At 46.7% G+C, this 27,882-nt stretch overlaps 1 protein-coding gene across 7 annotated transcripts in view; it reads right to left on the bottom strand.

Moving 5' to 3' along the window:
* ENOX1 (ecto-NOX disulfide-thiol exchanger 1) overlaps positions 1-27,882 on the bottom strand; it is a 553,951-nt gene that overhangs the window by 132,831 nt on the left and 393,238 nt on the right. For 4 of the 7 annotated variants that reach the window (XM_043579372.1, XM_043579396.1, XM_043579405.1 and 1 more), the window contains 4 exons: positions 24,002-24,175; positions 22,367-22,573; positions 18,518-18,751; positions 8,005-8,217 (listed from right to left, as the gene is read on the bottom strand). In XM_043579372.1, coding sequence (XP_043435307.1) covers positions 8,005-8,217; positions 18,518-18,751; positions 22,367-22,573; positions 24,002-24,175 — 828 coding nt within the window. Of the gene's footprint in view, positions 1-8,004; positions 8,218-18,517; positions 18,752-22,366; positions 22,574-24,001; positions 24,176-25,388; positions 25,627-27,882 lie in introns of those variants that run through there. The other 3 variants (XM_043579409.1, XM_043579420.1, XM_043579389.1) reach the window with 3 other exon arrangements.

Genomic DNA, 27,882 nt, shown 5'->3' with positions numbered 1-27,882 from the left:
CAGAAACCCCTCCTATTTCACTCAGGTGCTTAGTGCCCTGCCTGGTACATAACAGGGACCAGTAAATACTTGTGGATGAATCGCATCATTCATTCAAACACCTGAGGTGGTGCGGTTTTAGTCAAGAAAACAGAAGAGAGTGGCCAGGGAAGGCGCCGCCTCTCTGACCAGAATCCTGCCCTGTCTATGGTCTGCCCCACCCCCGGGTGCATGCTGCCCACGCACTCTTAGGGTTGAAATGGGGCTCGAAACCCGCAGTGCTGCGTGCAGACACAACGTCCCCCCAGTGAGGCAGAAAGGGGGCACATGCATGGAGGGATATGTGACCTACTGTTCTGTGCTCAGCTCAGGAGCCTTGGCACCCTGGCTGGGTCCTGGCAGATGCTTGCTCTGTGTAGATATTAAGAAAAACAAAAAGAAGGATCAAAGTCAATGATATGATAAGGACTGCTGGGTTTTCACAATGAAAATGGAACTGAGGGGACTGTCTGGTCAAGCCCTTTCACTATAGAGTAGACGAGAAAACCGAGACTCAAGAGGCTGAACCGACTTTCCGAAAGCCACCTGGCTAATTGATGGTCGAGCTCGGCTTAGAACGAGGATCTCTTCATGCTACGTCAAAAGCCTCTCCTCTGTCTGCTGTTTTCAAGGTCTAAGATGAGGGTGATGCCATTTCCTATCATAAATATATAAAGCAAATTTGCATGGTAATTCTAACCTCTCCGGCCTCCGGGTTGAAGTGATGTAAGAGGACCGTAATCCCACCTGCGGCAAGATTCTCAACAGAAGTATATTCTGCGTATGCCACTTGAAGGAGGATGGCATATGAGAGCCAAGTCCACTGGGATCGTGGCGTAGTCAAACACCCCAACATTTAGAATGTGTTCTGCAGGTTTTAGGTTCCAGGCCAATTTCCAATGCCGCCCTCATTTCCGTCTACGGTCTTTGATCAACAGCTGATGGTTGTACTGAGGTCTTCGATGCGCTTAGACCCCGGGGGGTGATGTTCCCTGGGGAGGTGGGCAAGGCGAAGAGTAAACGGCCTCTGTTTCTGTTTAGTCTAAAATCTTACTAGAAGAAAAAAAAAACGAAAACCCCAAAACCCGACGCACAGAAAATAACTAGAAAGGAATGAGATATTCAAGTGCTGCAGAAGGCGGGAGACAGGGACAGGGGGTGTGGGTTACACGAGGGGGAAGTGTGACGGACGCGGGGTTCCAGCTCTGGCACGGGGCCGAGGGAAATACCTGAGGCGAGGGACGGAGCGTAGGCACCAGTGTGGAGGGGGGAGGAGGGCAGGGCTAGAGGCAAAGGCTGCATTTTGTAACCAGACCGCAGCATTTGTGGTCCATGTGGAGCCAACACAGAACGTCACTGAACGCTTCTTCAACTCCACCTGTGTAAGCTATAAATTTACAGCTATAATATCCTCCTCTGATCATTTTCGCTGTTCATGGAAGCATCCCTACCCACGATGACAGAGAGCAATCTGGACAATGAGAATGAGCCAAGCGTCTTGGGTTCTAGTCTGCCCCCAAATTGCTGAATGACCGAGGCCTATCGCGTCTGCTCTGGGATCTCAGTTTCCTCCTCTATAAAATGAGAGGGTTTGAGCCAATGGGTCTCTGACATCCTCCAAGTTCTGCTTTGCAGTCCCGCTCATTATATTTATGGCACGTATCCTTAAATTAATATTAATAAACCCTTCTCCACTGCCGTCTGCTTTCCCAATTGCCTTTCCCCCACGTTGCTCCCTTCCTTCTCTTCTCTCTTACTGGGAAGCTTGTTGGGGAAGTACCAAAGTGGGAATATCATGGAGTGTTTAAATTTTCATTAGACGTGTGTGTGTTGTAACAAGGCATGCACAATTGATCATCTTGGCATGCATATTAATAATTGAATGCTGTGGTACATGCTTCCTGAACTTTACAAACAGCTCCTCTCTGAGCTTCGAATTGACAAGCTTTACTCATAACTGCAAAACTGGAAATGGGCAGGCCTATGGAATATACATTTTTGAAGGGCAAAGAAGACCAAAACCCCAAAGTCTCTCAGTCGGAAAAACTGGGGAGGTTTCTGCCACATGGACAGGCTAAGAAATGACATAAACATGAGTCAAGGATGACATAAGGGTGAAATGTCCTAAGAGTGAAATGAGTCACCTGTGCTGACGTTTTTTTTTTCCTTTTGTTTCTATATCCAGCAGATGAGATCTACCCAGCTGGCCCGGAAAAGACGAGAGAGCCCCAGCTGCCACACTGGGATAGATGGCATCCTCAACTAACATCTTTCGTAACTGCACATCCATGGTCAGAAGTGAAAAAGGATCCCAAACGAAAGTGAATGGATGCTGGACTCCCCAAACTCTTGGTTGCGTCAGGTGCTGCCCCTTGAGGCCTGAAGCCAAGGTTCGGATAGAAACAATGCCTACTGGATTAGATTTAATAGCTGGTCCTGGGGTGAAGGCCAGAGATAGGAGTGAGGTGAGAACCTGAACAAATGTCCGCATAACGGAAAACCAACAGGGCTAGGAGGTAACTCCTGGACCTCGATGTAAATCTTGAAATAAATCACAACTTTCTCTTTATGTTATTCTTCGTGGCTCTTGATTTCTTTTCCCCTTTTGAGCAAATGCTACCTGCTCAAATATGAAAGCCAGGAAAGTATGACTAGCAAAGTGAGGAGATGGGTGCCTCTCATCCAGTTTAAAGGACTAACAACTTAATGAAATTTTCCTTCTCCTATTTCCAGTAAAATCTATGCAGGGAGCCAACCTTTTGCCATGCTTGGAGCTTTGTAGAAATGTGCCTGAACTTCCCGGAAATTGTTAAATGAGCCCTCCCTTCAGGACACCAGGCCAGCCCCACCTGCTGTGACAAGCCAGTTCATCAATGTACCTGCTTTTCCTATGGCCTCAGAACAATTTCCTGACACTCGTGGCTTTCCAACAGAAAGGCCACCATGGAATGCCGTGGAGAAGGGCACCGGCACCGTGGAGATCTTTTACATGGGAGGGTGCACTCATGCTAACTACCAAACAACTAGATTTCCAGCCACTCGGGAGAAAGAAAACTGAGCTGCCATTCCTGAATTTTGGGGCTAAACAATCATGATCTAATTCGAAATGGGAAGGGCAGGATGTGATTCCTGGCGTGTTTTCCGGGAAGTATTCGTGCAGGTAAACGGGAGTATGGCTGGTTCTGCTTTTGGAAAATGCAAGCAAGCGTGTCAATCCATGTGGACTTCCGCCGTCATTATGTCAGCAGCAGCCCCCTGTACGGACACCGACCCCGTCCCACCACGCCGAACTGCGTGGGGGTAAGCAGAGAAAACGTGGTTGAGACAAACGTAACTGCCCCAGACATGAAACGAGATGTGTTTAACCTTCAGAGGGTGATGAAATGTGCACACACCTAGCAGGTTGGCCACGTTGCTGCTACTATTTGCGTGATGACAGGTAGGCTTTGCCTCCCCTGTGCGTCTGGGGAGTAGTCATCTTTGCAAAAGCACACGGGAAAGAGTGGAAAAGTCTGAGGCTGTTCACTGGGACGTGCAATCTTCCTGTTCCACCCTAGAGCCTTGATTCCAGCTCAGGCTCCCCTCTAAGGTCTCTCCCACCTTCAAGGTGTCCTGACGGGTCTCAGCCATCAGGGCCCGTGAAGGCCCCTCAGGTCCGCCATAGCCGGGATGGGCACCACGGAGACAGCACTGTGGGCTGGTGGCACCCGCTGGGACTTTCCACAGTCTCTGCTGGCTGCTGAAATACTTCCCCAGAATTAAAGTCCGGGGCTGGGGGTAGGGGGGTGTCTCTCACGGACAGGTTGTGGGACAGGTAGGACTGAGGAATGCCAACATGAATTCTTCTGCTGACTCTTCCATGCAAATACCCCCCCCCCCCAGCCTGCTCCAGGGGGTCCGGTAAAGTACAGCAGTTCCCGCCGAAAGCACAGCTACTGGGCTTCTCGATCTCTGTGATTACGCCTGCAGAGTCGAGGCCCGGGACCCCCGGACTGTGCTGCTACCGATACCAAACTACTCTCCAAGGTCCCCGGGGAACTTCTGGGGTTTTAGGCTTCCTTCCTGCTGCCCTTGCCATTACTCACGCACTCACTTACTCATCATCCTGTTCCTATGTTCCAGACACTTGGGGTGCGTGGAAGACTAATCAGCAAAAGCCGACGAATTATCACACCGCTGCACATTTGCTAAGTGCTCTGGAGGACCTTGAACTCGCAGTGGGTGGTGAGCCTATGGGGGAGGGGGTGTGTTGCAAGGCCTCTCTGAAGGGTGGGCTCTCAGCCAAGACCTAAAGGATGGGAAGGATTCACGCATGTGGAGTGGGGGGGAAGCGCAAGTCAGACAGAGGGACAGAGGTGCAAAGGCTCTGGGGTGGGAGTTGGTTCTGAAGGGCTCAGCAGGAGGGAGGCCCATGGGGAGGACACGTGGAGAGTCGAGGGAAGACGGAGCTGAAGAGGCAGGTGTGGAGAGCCTGCGGGCTGCGGAGGGAATATTATCGGTGCAATGGGAAGCTACTCAAGGGGCCGAAGTGGGGAGATACGATGTGAATCCCACTAGGCGACGTGTGAAAAACAGATCGGACAGGAGTAAAAGTGGGACGGGAGGGGCCGTGTATGGCAGGAACTGCAAAATGCCTCTGGGCAGCCATCCACTCGCCACCCCCCCTTCTTTACTCTGAGACTTCCGGTTTTATTCTGGGGAGCAATGGGTCCCTTCAGAAAAGCATATTTCCCATTTTCCTTGTAGCTAGGCACCAGCATGTGTAATAATTCTGCACAACGAGACAGAAACGGAAGGCTGTTGGGGCTCTTAGGGCAAGTTTTGCTGTCTCGCTCTGAAGGTGCAACCCTGTCCTCTTTCTTTCCTTTCCCCTTCTTTTTATCTTGCGTGATTTGAGCCTGTAAAAAAAGACACGATGGGGGCGCCTGGGTGGCTCAGTCGGTTGGGCGGCCGACTTCGGCTCAGGTCATGATCTCACGGTCCGTGAGTTCGAGCCCCGCATCGGGCTCTGGGCTGACAGCTCAGAGCCGGGAGCCCGTTTCAGACTCTGTGTCTCCCTCTCTCTGACCCTCCCCCGTTCATGCTCTGTCTCTCTCTGTCTCAAAAATAAATAAAATGTTTAAAAAAAAAAAAAAAGACATGATGGGGGCGCCTGGGTGGCTCAGTCGGTTAAGCGGCCGCTTCGGCTCAGTTCATGATCTCGTGGTAAGTTCGAGCCCTGAGTCAGGCACTGTGCTGACAGCTCAGAGCCTGGAGCCTGCTTCGGATTCTGTGTCTCCCTCTCTCTCTCTGACCCTCCCCCGTTCATGCTGTCTCTCTCTGTCTCAAAAATAAATAAACGTTAAAAAACTTTAAAAAATAAATAAATAAAGTGAAGAAAAGTAGGTCGTTTGTGAATGTTGAAACAACGGGATTTCTTGATGGCCTGGATATATGGGCTTTGGTGGTGGGAGATGACTGGGGTAAAGATTACTTACAGGATTTTGGTCTGAGGATGTATTAAAATGGGAAGGAAAAGCCCCAGAAAGAACAGGGTTTGAAGATTAAAAGGAAAAATTCCATTTTGGATAGTTCACAGTGGAGGTGCCGGAGAGAAATGATGGTTATCTCTGCTCCGGGGTTTCCATGAGGTGGTTTCCTTCCAAAAATCCCTGGTCCTGCGGCAGCCCTCCACGGTCTCCTGCTCAGGAGGGAGCACTCCAGCCTGCCTGTCCCCCTACTGCTTTCCCGCACATTCCCCCTGCTCTCCCTTCCCCCTCTTTCCCTCCTCCCTTCCTCCTCCTCCTGCCTCTTCTTCTCCTTCCTCCCTTCCCCTTACTTCCCTCCTCCTCCCCCTCCTCCCCCTCCTGGCTGTGCGGTGTGGGAAGAGTTCTTCAGGCCTGCTTGTGGCCAGATGCTTGCTCATCCAGAGGTCCCACAGCAGGAAGCGCATTGTTGCAACAGCCCTCAACCTCACGGTCCAATTCAGCCTCGATTTATCAGGAATACAGCGCTGATGTTTGGATCCCCCAGCCTAGGCCAGCTCACCCCTGGGTAATGTTAGGCACGTGGCGTGGCATTCTTCCAGCCACAGGATCTGGGCCTCTTTTTAACACAGGCTTCTTTCCACGGATATTGCCAAAGAACACTAAACTTCCCTATTCTAATGCGTGGTTCCCTTCCTACCTTCGCTGTTGGAGTCAAGGGTTGAGTCTTCCCTGCCAGGTGGGACAGTGAAGTCACGGGAACGAAAATATATTATGAAATTGATGCTGGTGAGCAAGAGGTACCGGGAATATCCCAGTGTTCAGGCACCTGGTTTGCCATCACTCTGCAGGGGCTGTGTTTTTAAGAGTCAAGTGGCCTTTCCCTCTCTTCCTTTTCTCCAATACCAATCCAGCCTTACCTCCCCTCCACCTGCTAATCCATGCTGCACGGCCCTCCTTTTAAAGGGGGCATCGAGGGGGCGCCTGGGTGGCGCAGTCGGTTAAGCGTCCGACTTCAGCCAGGTCACGATCTCGCGGTCCGTGAGTGCGAGCCCCGCGTCAGGCTCCGGGCTGACGGCTCAGAGCCTGGAGCCTGTTTCCGATTCTGGGTCTCCCTCTCTCTCTGCCCCTCCCCCGTTCACGCTCTGTCTCTCTCTGTCCCCAAAATAAATAAACGTTGAAAAAAAAATTTAAAGGGGCATCGATATTAGTGTTTCTCACCCTATCCCTAGTAACCCTAACTTCAGAACTGCTGGACCGACACGGTCACGTGAAGAAGGGTCATCCCTCAGAGCAGGAATCACGAGAAGGTGGTCTGCGAATGGTCTGAGGAGACCGCACTTCTGTTCTTTCCTATTCCTCTTCTATAAAGACAGGTGTCCCGGGTTGATCTCACACTGGATATTTGGTCACCTATCAGAGTTCACATTTGAGAGTTTCTTACGTATTTTAATGCTGCCGCGAGAAAAGGCCTGACAACAGAGTCATAGAAAACCCTTTTCCACTCGAGAGCCTGGTTTTTCACGCCCCTCTCTCTTCTCATCCGAACAGATACATTATCCCTTGGGTTTGCACCGATGAAAGAGGCGCTCGACATTTTGGCACGTTGTATCATTGAAAATAATACTTATTCCCAGAGTGAATATGTAAATCGCATATATCCCCATCCCACGTGGCACCCTGCACCTGGTATGGGATGGAGCACGGCATTGTTACAGTGTCATTCGGTGGCTTTTACCGACCCGGGGAACATCCACAACTGTAATGCATTATGCCACTGTGACGTTAACTACAGACACAGACAGAGTGCCCATAAAAAAAATATACGCCCTTTTTTTTTGAATAGAGCCCTGGGTAATTACCCCGACTATTGTTCTATGAGCAAGCCCATTTAGACCCCTTCATCAATTTAGGGTCTGGACATGAAAAATCACCAGCATTAAGCGGTTAAGGCAATCTGCTTTCCAGATGAAGAAAGGACAAAAAAAAATAATACTGCAGAAAACCCTCCTCTACTCCTGAGTTGCCCATGTCGACAGCCAGAGCTCACCTCAAATAAAGGATCCCGGGGAGGAGTTTTTCTGATGATACCTTCATCCTAAACAGAGCTCAAGGACAATGTGTTCGGGGTCTGCTTCCTACTGTCCCAGCACTGGGAGGACACACAGGTCTGTGGGGACGGCCCCCAGGTAAAGGGTGGCCACCCTGCAGGTGTGCTGTGAGCTGCGGTGGGTCCGGCAGGCACAGAAGCATCTGGTGCCCTGCCCCGGTGGCCGGGTTTGGTGTTCTGAGGAAAAGCTACAGAAATGTTGCTCACCTTGAGAAGTAAGCTCTCAGGGCGGGGTCCGTGTTCCTCCAAGTTGCCACAGAACATGAAATCGGTTATGAGGTGTGCCATTTGATATGGAGTAAAATGGGAAATTATTGATCTACTTACCCCCACATGAAAACAAAAACTAAATGAATACAAAAGAAAAGGCAAAACCACAGCAAAACAGATGGCCCCCCAAATTTTACTTACATTGGGTGAGGATTCCAGTTAAGGCATTTTTAAAATTCTCCTTGGCTTCTTCCATCTCCTGCTCATGGGTGGCTTTTTCGTTCATCAGCCGGCGGACGTGGCTGTTGGCTGACTGCACCATGGAATAGAACTGGTTGGCAGAACGCCGGTTAACTTCCCCTCGCTCAATCCAGGAGAGTAGCACTGTGATAGCCTCTGAAAACTTGCTATCATCTGGAAATGGAAAACCACCAAGTACAAATCATGCCAAGGCAAGGACACGTACTTTACTCTGGTTCTTCTCAAAAGACAGAACATGGACCATCTTAACGGATACATCTTTGGAACTTGACAAATTAGCTTCCCTAAGGCTAACCGTGCTAGCGTTTCTTAGCCTTCCCTTTCACATCTGACTCTATGGTGTCACAGAGCCATCCAAGAAATACTTGGTAGCTCACTCTCTCATCTACCAACCCGGTGAGCTTAGTTTTAGATCTGTTCTGGGCATTCTTGGTAACACGGCACACCAAATCCTGATTTCTCTTTCTCAAGAGTGGCTCAGAAAACTGTCATTAACCGATTGGGTCCCTACTGCATTTTTCAAGATTCTCTTATCAGATCTATTATGCAGTGAAACTAGTTGTGTGACTTAGATTCAGCTGAGTTAGTGGCAAAATATGGATGACAGATTAGACTATTTTAAAACCGGATGTAACGGAAGATATTGTTCCCAAAGTGGTTTTAGGAATTAGTTCTTTTTCTGCTCCAGTTCAAAACTAATTTCGCTTTACATCTAATAGAACAGCTTCGATTCAGCTGAAAAGCGAAACATTTCCTTGTTTTCAACAAAAGAGGGCTTGTTCCCTGAGTGGTCAGTGTTCTCTGTGGAAGCCATCTGGAAGCCTACTAGAGTCCACGTGAACTTGATTCGAGGTATGTGTGTGTTGTGGAGGGGGTGGGGTGCACGGAGTGGGCAATGAGGTTCCACCTGTAAATAAATGATAAAGTTTATCTGAAAGAAAACAAGTAAACTTGCCTGTTTGGGAATGGTTACTGGAACAGACCTGTGTTGTATGGCTTAGAAGTAGGAAAAAAAAAGCAAGTCTGAAGGTAATTAAGTTAATTAGAACTGGAAGCTGTATGTCAATTATCACAACATTAATCGATCCTACTGCTGAAGGCTCACTGCGTACTTCCCAGGCAAACTGGAGGGGAGAAATCTTCCACCTGAATTTTTCTACCCTTGGAACATGTGACTTAAGGAAAATATCCTACATTTTTCCAGAAGACGAGGTAGACTCTGAATTCTAAAAATTGGGAGCAAAATTACACTGGGCGATTCAGATTCTTACGAATTTATCTGGTAAATACTGAGTGCCTATTATGTTCCCTCTCCTGGAGGAACATCAAAAACCTCCTTATGCGCTGTGTGTGTGTGTTTGTGTGTGCATTTATTTCCTATGTTATATATTGTTTATATATGCATACAAACACATATACATATATACCCCCCAGATGACTGGACGGAGCGTGATTCATGTTTGGTAAAGGAGTTCTATTTTATCTCATTCACCAGATGTTCTTTAATCAACCACTGCTGTTGGCATGTTATACAGCATACAAAGCCTTCGTTCATGGGGGTGATTTGTGAATTTCATAGTGCGCCATAGAAACACCATTAGTACCTTTTCTGCCACAGTCCCTCTCCCAGACGGGGGCACAACTTCCTTGCTGTGGCTGCTGCTTGCCCAGAGGTACGCACCCGGAACGAAGGCAGGGTCAGCCTGACCCAGGGTGCGTGGAGCGTGCTCTGCTTTTTGCATGGTGGAAGTAGCGATCGGACACACGCTACCCATCAGCACCCACCCAGGTCCTCTCCCCCTGAGGCAGAGGCAGTCTGGGGTTGGGGATCAAAGCCTTTTTTCAGGGCAAACCTGCCCCCCTCTGCCCTCACACTTGGGCCAGAGGAGAGAACTGGCCCACTGGGCACCCTGCGAGGGAAAGACGCCCTTCCTCGAAAATCTCCACGCACAGGCACAGAACACACGCGTGCAGTCTCACAGCTGGCTCATCCAATTTTGTTAACTCCGGAATTTCAGGCTGAGCTCAACCCTCGGTGAACTCCAGCTGCAGTGGTTTCTTATCTCATTTCATGGACCGGAGCGGCTTGTGTAAGATAAAATCCATCATACAACTTAACATTACGTTCAGCCCATGGAGAGGCCCATAATTTAGCATTATGTTTGTGAGAGGCCCACTGTGACCGTTACAGTCAGAATAAATTTTGCCTCCCGCGCATACTCGCTACCTCTCTCCCCGCCAATAGATGTTAGGAGAATGGACTTCCCAAAAGACAGCATGAATAAACCTAACACTTATAAGAAGTCTTTTTTTCCTCCCCTCTTAAAAAATAACAACAAAAAAGAAAACACTGACTTCATGTACCATTTTTCGCCTTTCCTGGGACTTTTATCTGTATATAATACAGAGGGGGAAAAAAAACCCTCTAAGATTTTGTTGTCAACCTTACAAGGAGATAGAACATCCCCGTTCCATCCATCTTTCCCTCCTGTTACTGGTTGTTCTTCCTTCTCGTGCTTGTGGTAACTCAGTTCATAAATACACTAATTTACTGTCAGGGAGAACACACTTAAAATTTAAAAATGTGTGTTTGCTCAAATGACCTGAAAACCAAACTTTATTTTCTTCCTGTCTAGGACGGAGGGCATAAGTTCACCAGCAGATCAGAGTTAATTGCTAGTTTTCAGAAAGAGAAACAGCAGTTTTAGGACTGGGCAATTGAAAATATACAATTTAAAAAGTAAGCAGGGGGGGCGCCTGGGTGGCTCAGTCAGTTGAGCGTCCGACTTCAGCTCAGGTCACGATCTCACGGTTCGTGAGTTCGAGCCCTGCATCAGGCTCTGGGCTGATGGCTCAGAGCCTGGAGCCTGCTTCCGATTCTGTGTCTCCCTCTCTCTCTGCCCCTCCCCCATTCATGCTCTGTCTCTCTCTGTCTCAAAAATAAATAAACATTAAAAAAAAAATTTTTTTTAAAGTAAGCAGGGAAGAGACTTGCTCACATTTTAACAAGCGTTAAAAAATACGTAGCACAAGTCAATAGCACGCAAAATTCCATTAGCTTAGCTTAAAAGATGTATGTAGTTTTGAGGACTCCCAATTTCATCCTCATTTCTGAACTTTCTGAAACTTCCAGGCCAATATATAATTGATGTACTGACATGCAAATTAAATGTGAAAACATTAGTTAAGGCACAATCGGTTAAGTTCGGTCAGTATCTGTTGCTACGTAAGAAGTGACTTTATATTAATTAAGACTAACTCAGCAACGCACTCTGAATGGCTACAGAAGTGTATTGGGAGCGGTCATTTTCAATATCCAACTGTAAGTTCAATTTTGGATTCAGTGGAAAGATCACTGAGAAAACAGAAAACAATATAAACTAATTTAAACAGGATTTAGATGGCAGCATTATTAAAGCTATTCATGTGAAAAGAAATTAACACTGCTCATAAAAATCACATCAAAGATGCATTTACAAAAATTCCAAATACTTCCTGTGACCATGCTCAGGCATAACTCTGAACACGGGTGCAGTTTAGAAACTGGAATGGGCAGACGTGCCTTTTTCCACAGCAAGAGCTGGGAAAACTGCCGTATTAACGGGCGAGTATGGACCATTTGCTCCTTAAAACTTGTGCAGTGTTTTCTAACCAGGGTCCTTACCACGTCACACCTGGGTTACCGCACATGTCTGCTCCATGGCTTTTCCTGATTTGCATTTTCCCCTTCATCCCCCGTTCCCTTACCATTCTCCTCTTTGGTGAGCACCATGGCCACGCCTCCCTGCCTTTCCGTGCTCTGTGTGCTCATTCCAGGAGCCTTCACGTTTCTGGACACCTGGATAACTGTTACGTTTCCCTCAAGATTCAGCCTCAGTGTCTTTCATCAAAGCAGCTTTTCTGTAACCCTAGCATGAATTGGGGCGTCCATGGGCTACGTTTTCACAATTCCCTCCATATCCTTCTACTAAAACATCAGTCACTCTGTATAGTCAATGGTTGGCTTGTGGATCTGCCTCCAGTTTTGAAGGGCTAACGTGAGAATGAAACTTCTAAAACATACTGCAATCTTCTGGTCACTCTGAGTTTTTCGCTTGGCAATTTATCTATATTTGGTTACACTATTTCTAATAGACTTGCGGTGATTCTCGCTAGAGAGCCACAAATTCAACGGTCAGAAGTTCGGAAACATCAGTTAGTAATCAACAGTTTTTAAAGCTTATTTGTTTTGAGAGAGAGAGAGAGAGAGCGCGAGAGCGAGCACTGTCATTGCAGAGTCAGACGCAGGGCTTGAAATCTGAAACTGTGAGATCATGACCTGAGCCTCAGCCACACGCTTAACGGACTGAGCCACCCAGGCGCCCCAGTAATAAACATTTTAATTTCATGTTAAAGAGTGTTTTCACATTGTCTCCCAGAGATAAATGTTCTCTGGCACTTAGGCTAGCTGGTCCTTTTATCCTTCAGGCCTCTGAGGTCATCGCCACTGGCAATGAAAGTTAAGAATGATGTCAGATAATCACAGAGAAGCAGAGCCTTCTGCAGAAAGGCGCTAACCAGCTTATCAAATGACTCAAAAATCTTTTTGAAAGCATTTTTAATTCTGGGAAGATAATGATTGTTTTTAGTTTTGTGAGGAATAAATAATATTGTAATGACTATTATCCCTTTACTGTCACTACCTGAATCCCATACCCATCTCATTTTGTTTTCTGGCTCCTTCAGACTTCATCAACCTCCTTCTCTGTCCCTCTCTTCCATGTTTATTGAGCACCTGTGACATAGGAGGCACTTCAAAAACTGCATATGGGATAAATCTTCGCCATTCAAAGACTAAGCTTGAGCCTCATTTGGGAGCTCCTTGAAAATGCAGACTCACCCTGACTCAGGCTTCCTGATTCAGAATCTCCTACTCCAAGTGATTCAAATGCACATTAAAGTTTTGGAAGCACTGGAAGAAATCAGTCAATGAAAACCAGGGAAACTGGCTGGGAGCTCATCTATGTTAAAAGATCACGAGACCTTGACATGGAAAGTGGCACCTGAGATAGTGGAGGTTACTGAAAGGGTTTGATGTGATTCTTCTGAGCTCTGTGAATCCCTGTCCCTAACCTCCCTGCCCCCATTTAAAGAACAGGTGCTTAAACATCCGTCATCCCTGTCCCAGAAAAGAAAATGTGAAAAAAATGTCAAAGACTTGGAAATGGGCATAGAGACTACTGCAGATCTTTGTAGTGGAATCCTGGGCATGGCCCAGAAGACCCTCTCCATCGCCCCCCAGCCCCCGGAATTATCTGATTCTATAGGGGAATGAATCTTTAATTGCCTTTGACTAGGCTATCTTACAACCCTTTAGGGATAGAACATAGATTGTGGAGAGCTGATAACAATGCAAATAATTCTCCATAACAACACAGATGAACTATCGTCCAGTAGAAAATACCAATCATTATAAAGCACATTTTCTTTTGAACCAGTTTTAACGCCTTACTGATTCTCTCATTAATGAATGAATCAAACAAAATCATAGGCACGTGTCAATTTTATATTTGTAAGTTATGGTTCCACTGCCAGAGCATGCTTTAGCCACCTTTGAACTGTAGCTCCTCAAAGGCCAGGTCCGTGCTATAGTTGCATGTGTAATTCTAGGACAAGGACACAGAGCCCAGGACTCAGCAGGTGGGAACGTGGTGAACTTCAGTCAAAGTGACAAACCGATAATCAAGGGGGAAAAGGCCTCAAACTGATAAGCAGGTTTTTTTCCCCCCTTTGTGTGCAGAGGGAGATATAGCCTTGATTTTCAGAACAACAGGGAGGATGAGAGTCAGGCCATGAGCACTGAATATGAAAACTTAGGCGGGCTGTAGTACCCTTATTTATGGCTGGGTCTATAAAGGAATAACAGGAGAGGAGATCAGTGTTTGAATAACATATCCCAAGAATGAGATAAAAGGAAGATGTACTACAACACATTTTTTTCCTCCAAAAATGGGGATACAGACACATGTACACACACACACACACACACACACACACACACACACAGTGAATGCTGTCACTGATTTCTGGCGTTTATGATAGCTGGAAATAGCTCACAGTGTGGAGTCACATAGTGATCCAAGCAGAATGAGGATTCCAGGATGGCCCAAGCACTCCTACTACAATAGTCCTAAAACGTCCCTCAAGCCTGGACATCTCTAAGCAAGTCTCCACTCTTCTGGCTCCTCAATTAACCATTAAAAGGGGTGTTGTTACCTTATCTATCCCCCAAATCACAGATAGCAGGAGAGGCGAGACAAATGGTTAATGCACTCCTCTCCCTTCAACACACACACACACACACACACACACACACACACAATCTCCCCCAATTACTCAGTACCTGTAAAAATGAAAAAAAATTAAGGGAGGGGGTGGCAATATGAAAATGCACTGATTATTCCTGCTTTGGGGTCATGCAAAACGTTTCTAGGTGAAACGGCCTGTCTTGCCTCTGTGAAGGTCAGCGACGCCCACGGAAGTGATTCTCCAACAGCCTCCTGTGTTTATTTCCCTTGCCCTAAGACGGAAGCCTGGCTTTTAGCTAATGGAACTTCCACTTGGCTTAGAGCATTATTGATTTTTACTTTCTTGGAACCATAAATATTGACAACCGCCGCAGCAAAATGCCGGCAGCCCTCCCTCCCCCTGTCCCCCTGGCAGGCTGACACTGGGCCATTCTGTATGCAAATCAGAGCCTAGCCCTCCGGAAATTATGAATGCGGATCCCAGGAGAACTGAATTCATGATGACACATCAGGGGATCCCAAGGGCACTGCTTCAAAGCTTTGTCAAAACTTCACCTGATGGCACAGAGAAACTCTTCATTTCATCGCATAATGAAAGATTATGCGAAGCTTTCCAAAGGGGGGAAAAGTACACAAAAACTTTTAAATGCTCTTGCCAGGAGAAATCTCCAGTGAATGAGGATATCATCTTTCTCACCGTCTAATCAATCTCTTCCTTCCCCAGTCCAAACACAGGGTTCCTCCAGGGGTGGATGGTCTGTGTTAGACACACTGAAATTCATTATCTCATCTGCCTGGTGCTACTGTTTCCAATAAAGTGTAATTATGGTGTTATTGAGCTCCTGCTCACTTTCTCAAAGCCATGCTATAAACTTTGGGTCTGTGAGCAGTTACTTCCCAGTCAGTCTTCATTAAGTTGAATTGTCTCAGAACAATGTCTATTTAATCAGCAGGGTGCCCGCTAATTTTCTTTTTTAGAATTTGTATTAACGCAACAGACGCTGCCTTAGACACTACACAATTACAACCCGAAGTTTCCTCCGCCTTCAAGAAGGCCCCGTGGCCACAGAATCTGGGGTTAGCTGGTTTCAGAAGACCTGCCCCCTCGCCCCGTCACTGTCCAGTTGGGTCCCGAGTCACTCCTGGGAAGGCACGGGGCACTTCTCACACACGATAGTGGGAAGTATACGGTGCTTTGTAATTGCCTCTATCATTCCAGAAGCCTAAGCGCTGTGAAGTAGAGGCTTGCATGCTGTTGTCTTCCCTGCGGTGCTTAGCAAGGTCCCAGATATATGGTAAAGAGCCCCACAAGTGGGATGATGGCTGCCTGCACATTTCCGATCACGCCCGGTGGCACCACTGCCCAGAAATGCAACATACTCAAGAGATCCAAATAGCTGAGGAAGAGAGAAAGGAATTAAGCATTTACTATGTGCATTGTTTTAACCCTAGGCAGGATGCAGTGGAGGGCCTTGTGGGTCATACATAGGGTTGGCTTGTACAGATGTTGCTAGATAAAGCTGATTTTCCGAAAGGAAACTGCAAGAATAAACAAGTACAATGTAAAATGGGGGAACATGGAATAAACCTAAGAGAGTATGATTTCTCAGTGGAGGAGAAAAAAAAAATCAAATCCAATTAGGTATTTTCAGATTGCATTTCCATTTTCTTTTTTATCCAGGCTTCTTTACCTTGGGTTTTGACTGCATTTATTTTTTTTATTTTTTTTATTTTTTTATTTTTTTTATCCCTACATCAATGAAATCATCTTCAGGGCAGCAGTTTCCTTGGCTCCTCCTGTCTGGCTTTGAAGCGTTATAAGGAGCATGGAGTGGATTTCCTCTCCGAGGCAGCCAATTTCCTAGGCAATTAAATGCTGTTTATATTCCAAACTCTGTGCTTGGGTTGAAATTGTCAAGCTTGATATTACCTGACTGTTGCCTGAGATGTATCCCCAGCTAGTTCATTCTACTGTAACTGCCATCTATTAAATTTTCCAATCTGTTCTCTCAAGGGATCACACAGTACTTGGCAAAGGTGCAGCTTCGAAATTCTGCAAATTATACTCATCTATATAAATATATATTTTTGAAATGGCAAAGCTTGCAAATTACTTCACCAAATTGACATCCCAATCTGTGATCCTCCAGCAGGGAAGGCAATGCCACGTTCCTCTTACATGCACAGACATTTCCGTGCGGGTTTCTTAAAAAGAACAGGGGCATGCCAGACTTCTGTGAAACTCCTCTAAGAGGTCACAGAACCAAGGTGCTGGTTTTTGTCACGTCTAGGTGTAGCGCGTAAGCCGATAATACACAATGTACAGGATATTAAAGAAAAAAACCCAATTTGTTCCAAAATCCACATTCCCGCCTGAGGATGTTGTTCTTTCTCCTCCTGGCCACTCCCTGTGATTTGTAGCCTGAATGGAAAGGGGAGATGATGCCTGTATTTGCACTGTGTATGCTTTTTGTTGAAGGGACAATGACCTATGTGTTTACGTCTGTAAGACAGGCCCTTTCAGAGCAGCACAACAAGCAAGACTGGCCTGGTAGTCACAGTGGGGCATTTCAGTCACAACTGCAGCTGATTAGGGGTTCTCAAGGCCGGACCGGGTGGAAAACGGCTAGAAGCAGAAGTCCGTTTCAAAACAATTCTCGGGGTGCCTGGGTGACTCAGTCGGTTAAGCGTCTGGCTCTTGATTTGGGCTCAGGTCACGATCTCACAGTTCGTGAGTTCGAGCCCCACGTTGGGCTCTGTGCTGCAGTGCAGAGCCTGCTTGGGATTCTCTCTCTCTCTCTCTCTCTCTCTCTCTCTCTCTTTGTTCCTCCCCCACTCACTGTCTTTCTCTCAAAATAAATAAAGTTTAGAAGAAATAAAAGAATTCTCTTTTAAAGATATAGAATGTCAACCTCCTATCCTCCTAAAATAGGTTTGGGCAGCTTTCATACATTTCATTTAATGAAAACATCCAGTCCACTTTACACATTCCCAGCAATATACTAGCTATGCTCTAAAACACTCCAAGCGATCAATCACATTTCTCTTCCCATGAGAAATCTTTAATGGCCTCTCCGCTGCTTAAGGAACAAAACCCAAATCCAGCGGCAGCCTTCAGGACTCTGCCCGCTGGCCCCCAACTGCTCTTCCCACTTCACCTCGCTCTAGAAACTGCCATGCAGCTCTCGTGTACCCTGGGACAGGTGACGTGCCTTTCTCCTCCTGGGCCAAATTCCTCTCTGCTTCCTTGTGTCTTTTCTCCTGGGGCTCCAGCCTCTGACCAGGATGTATTTAGGCCCTTTTTCTCCTGGGGGGCAGGGGGGACCCTTGTTTCTCCCGCGCAGTTCTCCTCTGTGACGATTTTCTTGATATACCTTCCTTGACACTCGCCCCTGTGTTCCCAAAGCACGTTGCTCATACATCGGTTGGCAATCATGCCATTGGCTTTGGACTTGAGTTAATCGCTTACTTGAGACACCTACATGCGGCCAGTGACTGCAACCTGCCTTCTCTCCTTAAAACCCGACACGCCCAACGGCCTGAGGAAGGTCTGACCGTCACTCGTCACTTGCCTGTAAAATGCAGATGCGGCCCAGATGATACAACTCTCATGGATGATGGAAGGGAATTCACGCATACACGTGGTCCTGACTTAAAATTCCGGCCCCTCCCCAATCATCTGTAGCTCCCTGGGGCAGGTACTAAAGCCCCCATTTGTCTTTATTCCCCCACAGCATCAAACACGTGAGAGGAGCACAGCCAACGTTAAAGAAGTGACATACACTAGTGCCCCCTGCCCCCAATTATTCCATAGGTGTTAGCAGTGACCCTTCAACTCCATCTCTGAAGGCAGGGATCCCGACCACGGGAGGGGACACTAGCCTAGCTCATTCGTCACAGGTGGGAAGACAGGAGCCAGCTCTGGGCCTTCTGCGTGCGACTCCTCTCCCCTCCTTCCGTGAGTCGTGCTGAGTGACAACACACACCTGCACGGAGGACACAGGCGGGAAGAGGCAGGGCTCTGTCCCAGGCGGCAGGGGGAAGCTTCGGGGGTGACCTCGCCTGCAGGAAATCAGCAGGTGTAGGGGCGGAGACGCCGGGGGTGCTTGGGGATCACAGGGCTCCTCCGTCAGTCAGCGGGCAGGCCCAGGTCGGCGGCCTCCTACCTTTCAGCTTGTCGGCCAGCAGGGCGGCCTCGTGCTCCGAGTAGTGCATGATCGCGGGCGGCGAGGGCGGCCGCAGCCGGTCCTCCTCCAGCTTGCGCCGGTGCCGCTCCTCGCGCGCGCGCATCCTCTGCTTGCATTCCCATTCGTAGAAGTCGTCCCTGGCCTGGGCGAAGTCCACGTGGAGGCGGCCCGAGTCCTTCTTGTCCGTGCTAGACCCTAATCGCATCCGGTAACCTGAAAGCAACGGAAAGGCCGGTCCCGTCACAAGGTCACCAGCACGATGAGGGCAAAGCGTCGCCCAGGCCCTCAGCGAGGGCGCGATACGGGTGCTTTTGCCTCTTTCTCTGCCCATAGCAAGGGCGCTCTGCCCGTAGCAGGTGGGAAGCAGTTACCCTTCTCCCCAGCGATCAGGAAGCACGACCAAGTTCAGCTTATTAGGGATTTGGGGATAACCCCCCTCCTGGGAGGCGTCTCAGAGGGTCACCTACCCATCTTGCAAGCCACTGTTACTAAGAGGATGACTTCAAGAACCAGGACACTTACAGGAACTCCTTCTTCCCTCTGGCTTCCAGGAAGCTCCGAAACAAATTTGGCACGTAGCGTTCTCCCTCCCGGCTCCCCGATTTTATGGCTTTGTTTTTTTTCTATTTTTGATTTACGGTAACTCCATTGCGTAAGTGCTCTTAAATTCTTTTTAGAAAAAGGTGGAGCAGGAGTAAATAAAGAATATCTGTGATATTTAAAAAGATCCACAAAGTAAATTCCGCAGCACCTCACTCACATGTTACCGCTTCATTCCCCTAGAAAATGCTGCTCAATTCTCTCTCAGCAGCTGCAAAAGCCACAATCACCAAGGCAATTTTGCAATGCTGTTTTATTTCCACTTATCCTCTGGGGCACGCGGGAGAATATTTTACCTTCAATCAAGAGGCCTTGCTGCTGCCTTCCTTACAGCCCTGCACTACCTCATCTGGCACGCAGCACTGCACAAATTGTCCACGCGATCTTTGAAGGCCACGGGAGCCCGCGCAAGAACGCGGAGCTAGACCAAAAACAGGGGCCTGGAAATCTTTGGGGGATTTGCGGCGAGCTACCCAACTTACAAGCAGATGATGTGCAGACACTCGATCTGAGACATCAACGCAAACAGAACTGAAACCAGACAGCTAGCCTAACTTCAAATGAAGGAAGACTTGGCTTTGAGGCTGCTCTTCAGTTTGGGGCACTCAGATTTTCAAAACAGAAATTCAGGTCCCAGCAGGATCACAGCTGTTGGGGCTGCCAGAGGAGACAGCAAAGTGAGCACTTTTGCTGTGTAGGGGCTTTGCAAATGAGACACCACTGTGAAATGCCAGGCTGCCCTGCGCTGATGTTCAAGATCTCTATGGTAGATTTCAATGGATTATCTTGGCATTTGGGTTGGAGCTCAGCTGAAAATCCCTGTAGAGGCTGACTTCTCCCCTGTAGGGCACTTCACACCTTTGAGAAGTTGCAAACACAAAACAGATCTCACATCTGATTCCTGTTGTGCCCTTCTCCCTCCTAGGTTCAAATGGTGTTCTCTAAAAATGGGAAGACCTAACGATACCTACGACACACGTAAACATCCCGTCATAGATGAGCAGAATTCATGCTAAAGCAGAGTGTATCTTGGTGCTGGGCCATAGCGACGTAACAAGTCGGCAGGCCACGGTGATATATACATAACAGCTGAGCGGATGGCACCACCTGAGACTGGCTAGCAGTCCCCACTGGCCAAGGGACTTTCTCCTGCCCGTGTCCAGAGCATCGCTTTTCAGATATTTCTGTTCCAAAATGTACCCTCTCTTTCACCGACACATCATCATTAAGGCCTTAAAAAGAGATCCTGATGAGGCTGAGCCTAAAATTAGCTTGGCCTTCAAATGTGAACACGGTCCTAAAATTAGGCCTTCCAGCTGGGCACGGGCTTGCAGGAGCTTGCACACGAGAGGGGCAGCCTTCTGTCCCCACACCCCCCACCCCTCCAAATAAGCAGCCTTCCAGATCCTCCCCGGACTGATGTGCAACCTTCCTAAGGCGATGGAGGTAAAGCTGGGAGACCCCTGTGCCCCCAGGCAGGGAAGCTGGAGGGGAGGCCTTAGCTGTGGGCTCTCCCTGCCGCAAAGGGGCAGACCAAGGAGCAATCAGGCGCCCGGCTAAGCAGCAGGACCAGGGTCCAAGTGGGGCAAAGCCTAGCATCAAGGAATCAATAGAGAAATACCTTCCACGTGCCTAAATTTGGGCCTGTTCATCTTTGGCGACGTCTCAAGGCGCTTCTGACTGGGTCTAAACATTGTGTTATGTTGGCGTTGAAAAGCACTTTTGATCTACTCTAACCCTCTCATTTAATCAGGTGGGGTAAAGTAATACTTTTATTGGTAGAGCTGTGATTGGAACCCGGCTTTCCGAGGCAGGGTCCGTGAGAAATAAGGATCCGTGTTTCTTTTATCATCTTCAGGATATTTGTGTTAAAAACAACCATTTCCTGGATGGTTCCTATTGTTGTCGGTGCCCTGCTAAGCACTTAATATCCATTATGCTGATTCGTTCCTCATAATAATCCTATAAGTTAGTACTGCTGCTGCCTCAGTTTTGCAGATGAGAAAATGGAAGCCAGGGAGAGGTATTCTAGCCCGAGGCACTTGAGACCAGTGAGACCCGTCGCCAGGCATGCTGGTGACAGAGCCACCACCTGTGTGTGTAACAAGAGTACTCTGATGCTGTGGCCCCAGAAGATATGGGAAGCAAAACACGTAGCTGTTTGTGCGCTGTAAAATATTTTCCTCTGTGTTTCGTCTTCCGTCTCCTTCAGAAGGCTTTCAGAGTTTTTCCCCACTTTGTTAGGTTTTCTTGGAATAAGGGTTTTTAAAGTCCTCCACATCTCTACGCCAGCTCTACTCCGCAAAGTCACAGCAGTGTTGGAATAACCCCGAGGCGGCTGGGGTTCGCAAGAGTGTTCCGTGGGGGGAAGGGAGCTGCCTGCGGAAATTAAGCCTGGCAGGGGCGTTCAGGTTATTTTTTCCCCCATTCTTTTCTCACCTTCCCTCATGAGCTTTGCCTCCGGAACGGGGAGGTAGTGTGCAGAGTGATGGATGGGAAACATGCGAGATGGAGAGTGTGAGGGAATGTCAGGGAGCTGAATCTAAGCGCACAGCTTTCTAAAGCCACATACCAATACCAGATGCGTAGTTCTTCGGTTTGGTAAAGGCCCGGATGACAGACTCCCTACAGTGGATCCAACAGCCACAGAGCGATAGGCGGCACTGGGTCTAATTTCAGCATCTGTAAAAATCTCCCCTATGAGCTGGCACCAAAGCAGCAGATATCACGGGGTAGCCTTCACCAATCTAAGTGCACTGGCAATTGGGCAATGATATCGGGCCTTCCCCTAAAGTGGCAATGACATCAGGCTGCTTCCTGCGAGGAACTGATCTTGACCTGCTACCCTGGGGTCTAGAAAGTGAGCCACTTCCGGAAAACTGAAATTGTGCCGAGAGCATACCTTATTCCTCCCGGGAATGGCATCCAATAATAATAATGGCCCTCAGTCTTCATAATATTGCTTTTCATCTAATAAGCACTTGAGAACATTAATTAGAACCTCAGTGGAATTCCTAAAGACTGGTGTTGGGCAACCCTTCGTGCAGCGAGGAACGCTCACAGACTTAGCATAGAGATTCTGGCAGCCAAGGAAAAGGCAGAGTTCCTCCTTTTCCAGCCCCTAACTGTGAGGACTTTATTGTACATTAAGGCAAAAGGGAATAAGCTCATATTAACATCACAAAACGTAACAAAATGCTGAGAAACCCCCGATGTAATGCAAAGTACCGGAAAGGTAAATGGCTTTATCAACCATGAATTCCTCTGCAAAGCGAATGTGACAGAAATTCTTCTTGCTTTTCCGAATCGCTGTAATATCACCGCACTGCTCAAAGACTTCTTGAATAATTTCCTCAGTAGCGTTTTCTGGTAATCCCCCGACAAACACGGTCTTACACCCAGGAGGTCGTTCTCTTGTGGAAGGAGGTGGAAGATCTATTAATCACAACAAAACAGAGGGGTTGTGACTTTTATTTCTTTGCCCTCTTCCTGGCTCACCTGGTGAAAGTGACACTTGAAGAGTAACTGTGTCCATTCTGAGGAAGGATAGATTTCTACACCGACCTACAAGGCTGGCAGGCTGCCTTGTTTTCACCTCCTCTCCCCTCCCCAACCTGAACTTTCTGTGTTCCTTTCTACACAGACTGGCTATGCTTGTCCGTGAACAGAGATAATGCAAGTGTTAGCATAATTTCATTTCTCCTTCATAATACAGAAGCCCAGAAAACAGGGGGAAAAAAACCTCACAAAGGACAAAGCATGATGAAATGACAACATGATGGAAAACTTGGGCTTGTTATCGGCTTTGTCTCCTTGCGGGATAATGGATCAGCAAGGCAGAAAACTGGGAACACAACCCGAAAGCAGTACTTGCTGGGCTGGGAAACACCAAACATCGGGCCTGAAAAACCACTTTTTTAAAAAAAAATTATTATTCACATTTAAATGAGCAAATGATTACACTGGGGGAAGGCTGCAGGAAAAGATAAAACCTATACTGTCACAACATTTTACCTAGTTTACATGTAGATTACTAAAGCAATCTCCTGAAAAGTCCACTTCAAAAAGGCAACACTGATTAATATGAATAAAAAAAAAATTTTAGCTATTTAAGCCCATAAACTTAGTATCTGAGCCTAAATTAAAAAAAAAAAATCTGGCTCATTTATGTCATCGAATGTATGTTTCCTTCAAGCAAATGTAATTTGGCACAGAAACTCTGAGATGCAGCCTCCCCCCAAAATTGCAAACTGCTAAATTAATTCAATTTTCCATCTAGCAAAGCACATTTCAGAGTTTTTCTCCTACATTTGTGACGATGGATGGAAATGCTCACATATTTCACACTATGTTTTGCAGCAAATGCTAGATGTCATTGCATGCAAAAAGATTCTTAATGCTGGATATATATCCCCAAATCACACATACTGCCTTCAGGTGTCAGTTCAGCTCCTGGATACAACACATGGACATATCCCCATCCATTTGGGCTAATCTAGAGACAAAGGCCTCATGGAGAATGGACCTCCACTTTGTGCCTGCATGTGGAAGAATTCTGAGTCAGATCTGAAAGTGAATACAATGCTACATGAAAGAAAAAGAAAGAAAGAAAGAAAGAAAGAAAGAAAGAAAGAAAGAAGGAAAGAAAGAAAGAGAAAGAAAGAAAGAAAGAAAGAAAGAAAGAAAGAAGGAAGAAGGAAAGAAAGAAAGAAAGAGAGAAAGAAAGAGAAAGAAAGAGAGAGAAAGAAAGAAAGAAAGAAGGAAGAAGGAAAGAAAGAAAGAAAGAAAGAAAGAAAGAAAGAAAGAAAAGAAAGAAGAGAAAGAAGTTTAAATTGATGAGTATCTTTCACAGGCAACACTTACTTGGATTTTGAGGGAAAAGAGTACAACTTTTGCAGTGGATTATTTCTTTGACGACAGCCACTTCTGTTGGTGGTGGCGGTGGTACCAGCCCCAGGCCTGGAATCATCGGGTTAATGGGGGTGATCCCAGTCATCATGTTGAGGCCTGGATCAAAGCCTGGAACACAGATTGAGTCTGAAAAGTACACAAGATAACATTTTGGCTGGAGGATCTGAAATCAATTTTCATTGTTGTTTTTGCTGTTTGCTTGCAAAGATTATTCGGCTTTATGCTTTTTATTTATTTATTTATTTTTTAGGAATGTCTCCTGAAGATGTAGCATTATAGAAAGCTATTCCAGAAAGCTAAAGAGAAAATAAAAGATGAACTTAAAGTTACATGAAAAGAAAATCATATTACTTAAGATATTAACATGGCAGAACAGAACACAGCCTATTAAAGTGGAAAACCACGCACCATGAAGCTCTGCGGTTATTGTGAATGTGATTTTCTGTTTCTTAACAGCAGTGTATTGTTTACACTGCCTTATGACCCAGAATGTGGGAAGAATACCATTTAACATTGAAGTGCCCTGTGAATCTAATTGTCAATCTGGTTTTATCAAAAGAGCCTTCTTACCCGAGTGACCTAGATTTAGAAAAGTTCAATTTATATGTGCATACTTTATAAAGATACATTCAGGTCCAACCTAACCTATTTCCCCCAGGAAACAAAAAACAACGAGTGATTATAATTACCATGGCTCGGTTATATACATGAGGCACAAAATGAGCTGTACATTTCTGGATTCTATTGGATAATCACACTTTCTTCCTCTAATTCAATCAACAAATAATTGACCAACCCTTCTGAAATCGTTATGCCCTGTATTAAAACAACAAATTTACGCCCTGTATAAAAAAAAAAATGAAAGGGGGCAAAAGGAATGGGTTTTCCAATATAAGCAATGAGTTGTTTTTTGGTGGTGTTGGTGTGTGTGTGTGTGTGTGTGTGTGTGCGCGCGCGTGCGCGGTAATGAAACAAGTAACTGCAAAGATGATACACAGGGATTTTCGTATCCTAAATGAGTAAGATTTATTTACAAGCAGGGACTGTTACAATAATGTACTGAGTGCCTAAAAGTAGCTGCAAGGGGATCCCTCTCCCGAGAGTTTTTCTGTTTGCAGAAAGCAGACAGTCTCCCTGGGAGCGTGATGATGTTCCAGGTAGACACACAGGAGCACAGATCACCGGGAGTAGTCATGGTGACCCTCCACTACTCCTCAGCCGTGAAAGTCTCTCCTATCTCTTCTCGCTCGTCGTCCTAGATCATTCCCATTCCTCCCTCCTGGCCCTTCTGACCCTGGAAAGCCCCTGCCTTAGTGGCATGGCCTCACCCTTTGCTTACCTGTGCCGAAAGGTCCAGCAAGCCCAGAGGCAGAAGAAGTGACAGTCACGCCCTCTGTTTACTAAGATACTCCAGTGCATAGAAATCACCAGCAAAACCTTTTCCTTTCTGGGAAAAGGTTTGTCATAGCTTTCCTGCAGCTACCCTGGATATTTCCACTCTCTTTCTGGGTTGAACAGCATAAGCAGGGTGATCCCGATCTATAACCCCAGGAGGACTGCTGTCCCATTTATTAGGAGATCCATCTAACTTGACAATGTGCCAGCACGACTTAAATAAAATGAGCGTTCTTTTCTCCAGTTGTGCTTTGGTTTAAAAAAAAAAAAAAAAGTCCTAAATCTAAATGCCAAATGAGCATTCTTGTTCGGAGGAGTCGTCTTGACATCCTAGGTACTTCTTCTGTAATTATGGTTTTTAGTTTCTTCATCTGTAACATGGGATGGTTTGGCTGAATAATCTCTTAGAGCAGGAGTAGGGATTCTGTGCTGACACCGCTCAAAACAAGTGATACACAAAAGACACAAAGGCTTGGAAGTGACAGAGACAAGACTCGCACTTTGGTTAGTCATTTGAAGTCCTCATGAAGTTTCCCAGGTCTTTTTTCTCATTTCACAAAGAAATTGAGGCTTAAAGCAGTTAAGTGAAATCCCCAACACCACAAAGCAAACAAAAGGCAGAGCCCGCACAGGGGCCCTTAGGTCTCTGGCTCTGTATTTAAATGCGTCTCTTGACTATTTCAAAGTTTCCATTCGAATGAACCGACTTGATCTTTCACCTGATCTATGTCACCAGTGAACATTCACTCCTCCCTTTAAAAAAGTTAAGACGTATCCTTCCGTCCCAGATGCCAAGTCTGAAGGGGAAGTTCCCGAACAGAATGGCTTTCAGTGTCCCATCTTAAGAAATTTGCTTGCAAGGACTTCAGTGATGATGATCACTGAAGCAACAGATTGCCTTTCAAGGTGAATATATTAGAAATCGAAATATTGGCATGCATATGCTTTTATTTAATCTCATTCTGTACATAAGGTTCATCTGTTTCATTCCTGGCCTGGCCCTCTCTGTTGTTTGCCAACACAGGGTGATTTAAGGCTGAAACGGCTCAGGACAGCAAACCCTGTGAATTGTAATAACCAGATGTTTTTCACAAATGAGATGTGAAGCCCGGCGCTTGTGTTCTCTTTAGTCGTAACGCACTTCTGTTTTCTTTTGGGAGGCCAAATAAATAAATGGGGACAAAAGACACTGCTCTTGAGCAAAGTATTTTAATATAGAGCAAGCGTTACTTTGCTTTTTCTGAGACATCAATATGAAGAGACTCTGAGGTTTAATGAAATCTGCATGGTGAGTACAGTAGCTTGAAAAGAGCTTAGAAAGGAATTAACACTTAAATTATGTTGGACCTCAAAGGATCGGAGATTCAGTATTTGAGAGGAGGAAGTAGGGAAGGATTAGACCTTTTTTTTTAATTTTTTTAAATAAGAACCCATTACTTGTTAACAATATACGAACAGATGGAAATTGTTTTCTCAAATGGCACAGGAACCTATTCTGTACTAACTCATTAAAGGAAACGCACAATTTTGGGGAGTCGGAGAAAGACAGATGCACAGGAAGACAAAGGTGAAGAGAGAATTCAAGCTCTAAGAGGCAGTTCCTTGTCTTGCTTAGAAAAGGTACCCCTGTGAACTTCAGAGATAATGAGTTATAATTCCACTCACGGAAAAGAGGAAGAAGGCTTAACTTGCAGCACGAAAGAATCCAATTAAGTAGAGAGTAGAACTTTCTTTCAGAAACCATACTTAAACAAGAGGAAGGGCTATTTGTTTCAAAGACGGCAGCCCTGTCCGGCTTCTCCTTGGAAGGAGGCCAAGCCAAGCAAGCAGGTGCTAAGGCCAAAGCTGAGCCAATGATTCTTTCTGGTTGTCTTCTCCTAACCGGACAAGACAAAAGCAGGAACACAAGTCCTGCTTACCGATCCATACACAGCCCAGTGAGTGTTTCATCAATTGGGCAAGCATTTTTTCAGAGGGGAGGTTAGGGTCTTGTATTCAGGCACGACAGTTTCTTTCTTTCACTCATTCATTTGGCACTTACTGGGCACCTACCGCTGCAAGGATCTGGCGTCGCGAACTGTAATACGTCCCCCACTTGGGGAAATCACAGTGTTTAAGGAGAACATGAAAGATGGGCACCAAACTCAGCAGAAGAGTTGAGAAAACCGAGGCTCAGAGGTCAGCCCAGGAAGGGGCCCGCTGGGAAGAGCCTGATGGGCCTGGGGAATTCCAAACCACTGTCTGTGCTACAGCATGGTCCGCATGCGACAGTGTGACAGTGTGACCCCAGTGTCCTGAGGGGCCGCGGGAGTCAGATTAGATGAGACCGCATCTTGCTGTTCGAGCCAGTACATTCTGGCTTTATTCTCCCTGGGACGGTGGCCACCAAAGGTCGGATGTGCACTTTCTAGGCCGAGGCCCCCTGCCGGCTGTGCTGC

This window comes from Prionailurus bengalensis, chromosome A1, assembly GCF_016509475.1.
Source record: "Prionailurus bengalensis isolate Pbe53 chromosome A1, Fcat_Pben_1.1_paternal_pri, whole genome shotgun sequence".
Classification (NCBI taxonomy): Eukaryota; Metazoa; Chordata; class Mammalia; order Carnivora; family Felidae; genus Prionailurus; species Prionailurus bengalensis.
This window is presented reverse-complemented; position numbering and strand designations above follow the sequence as displayed.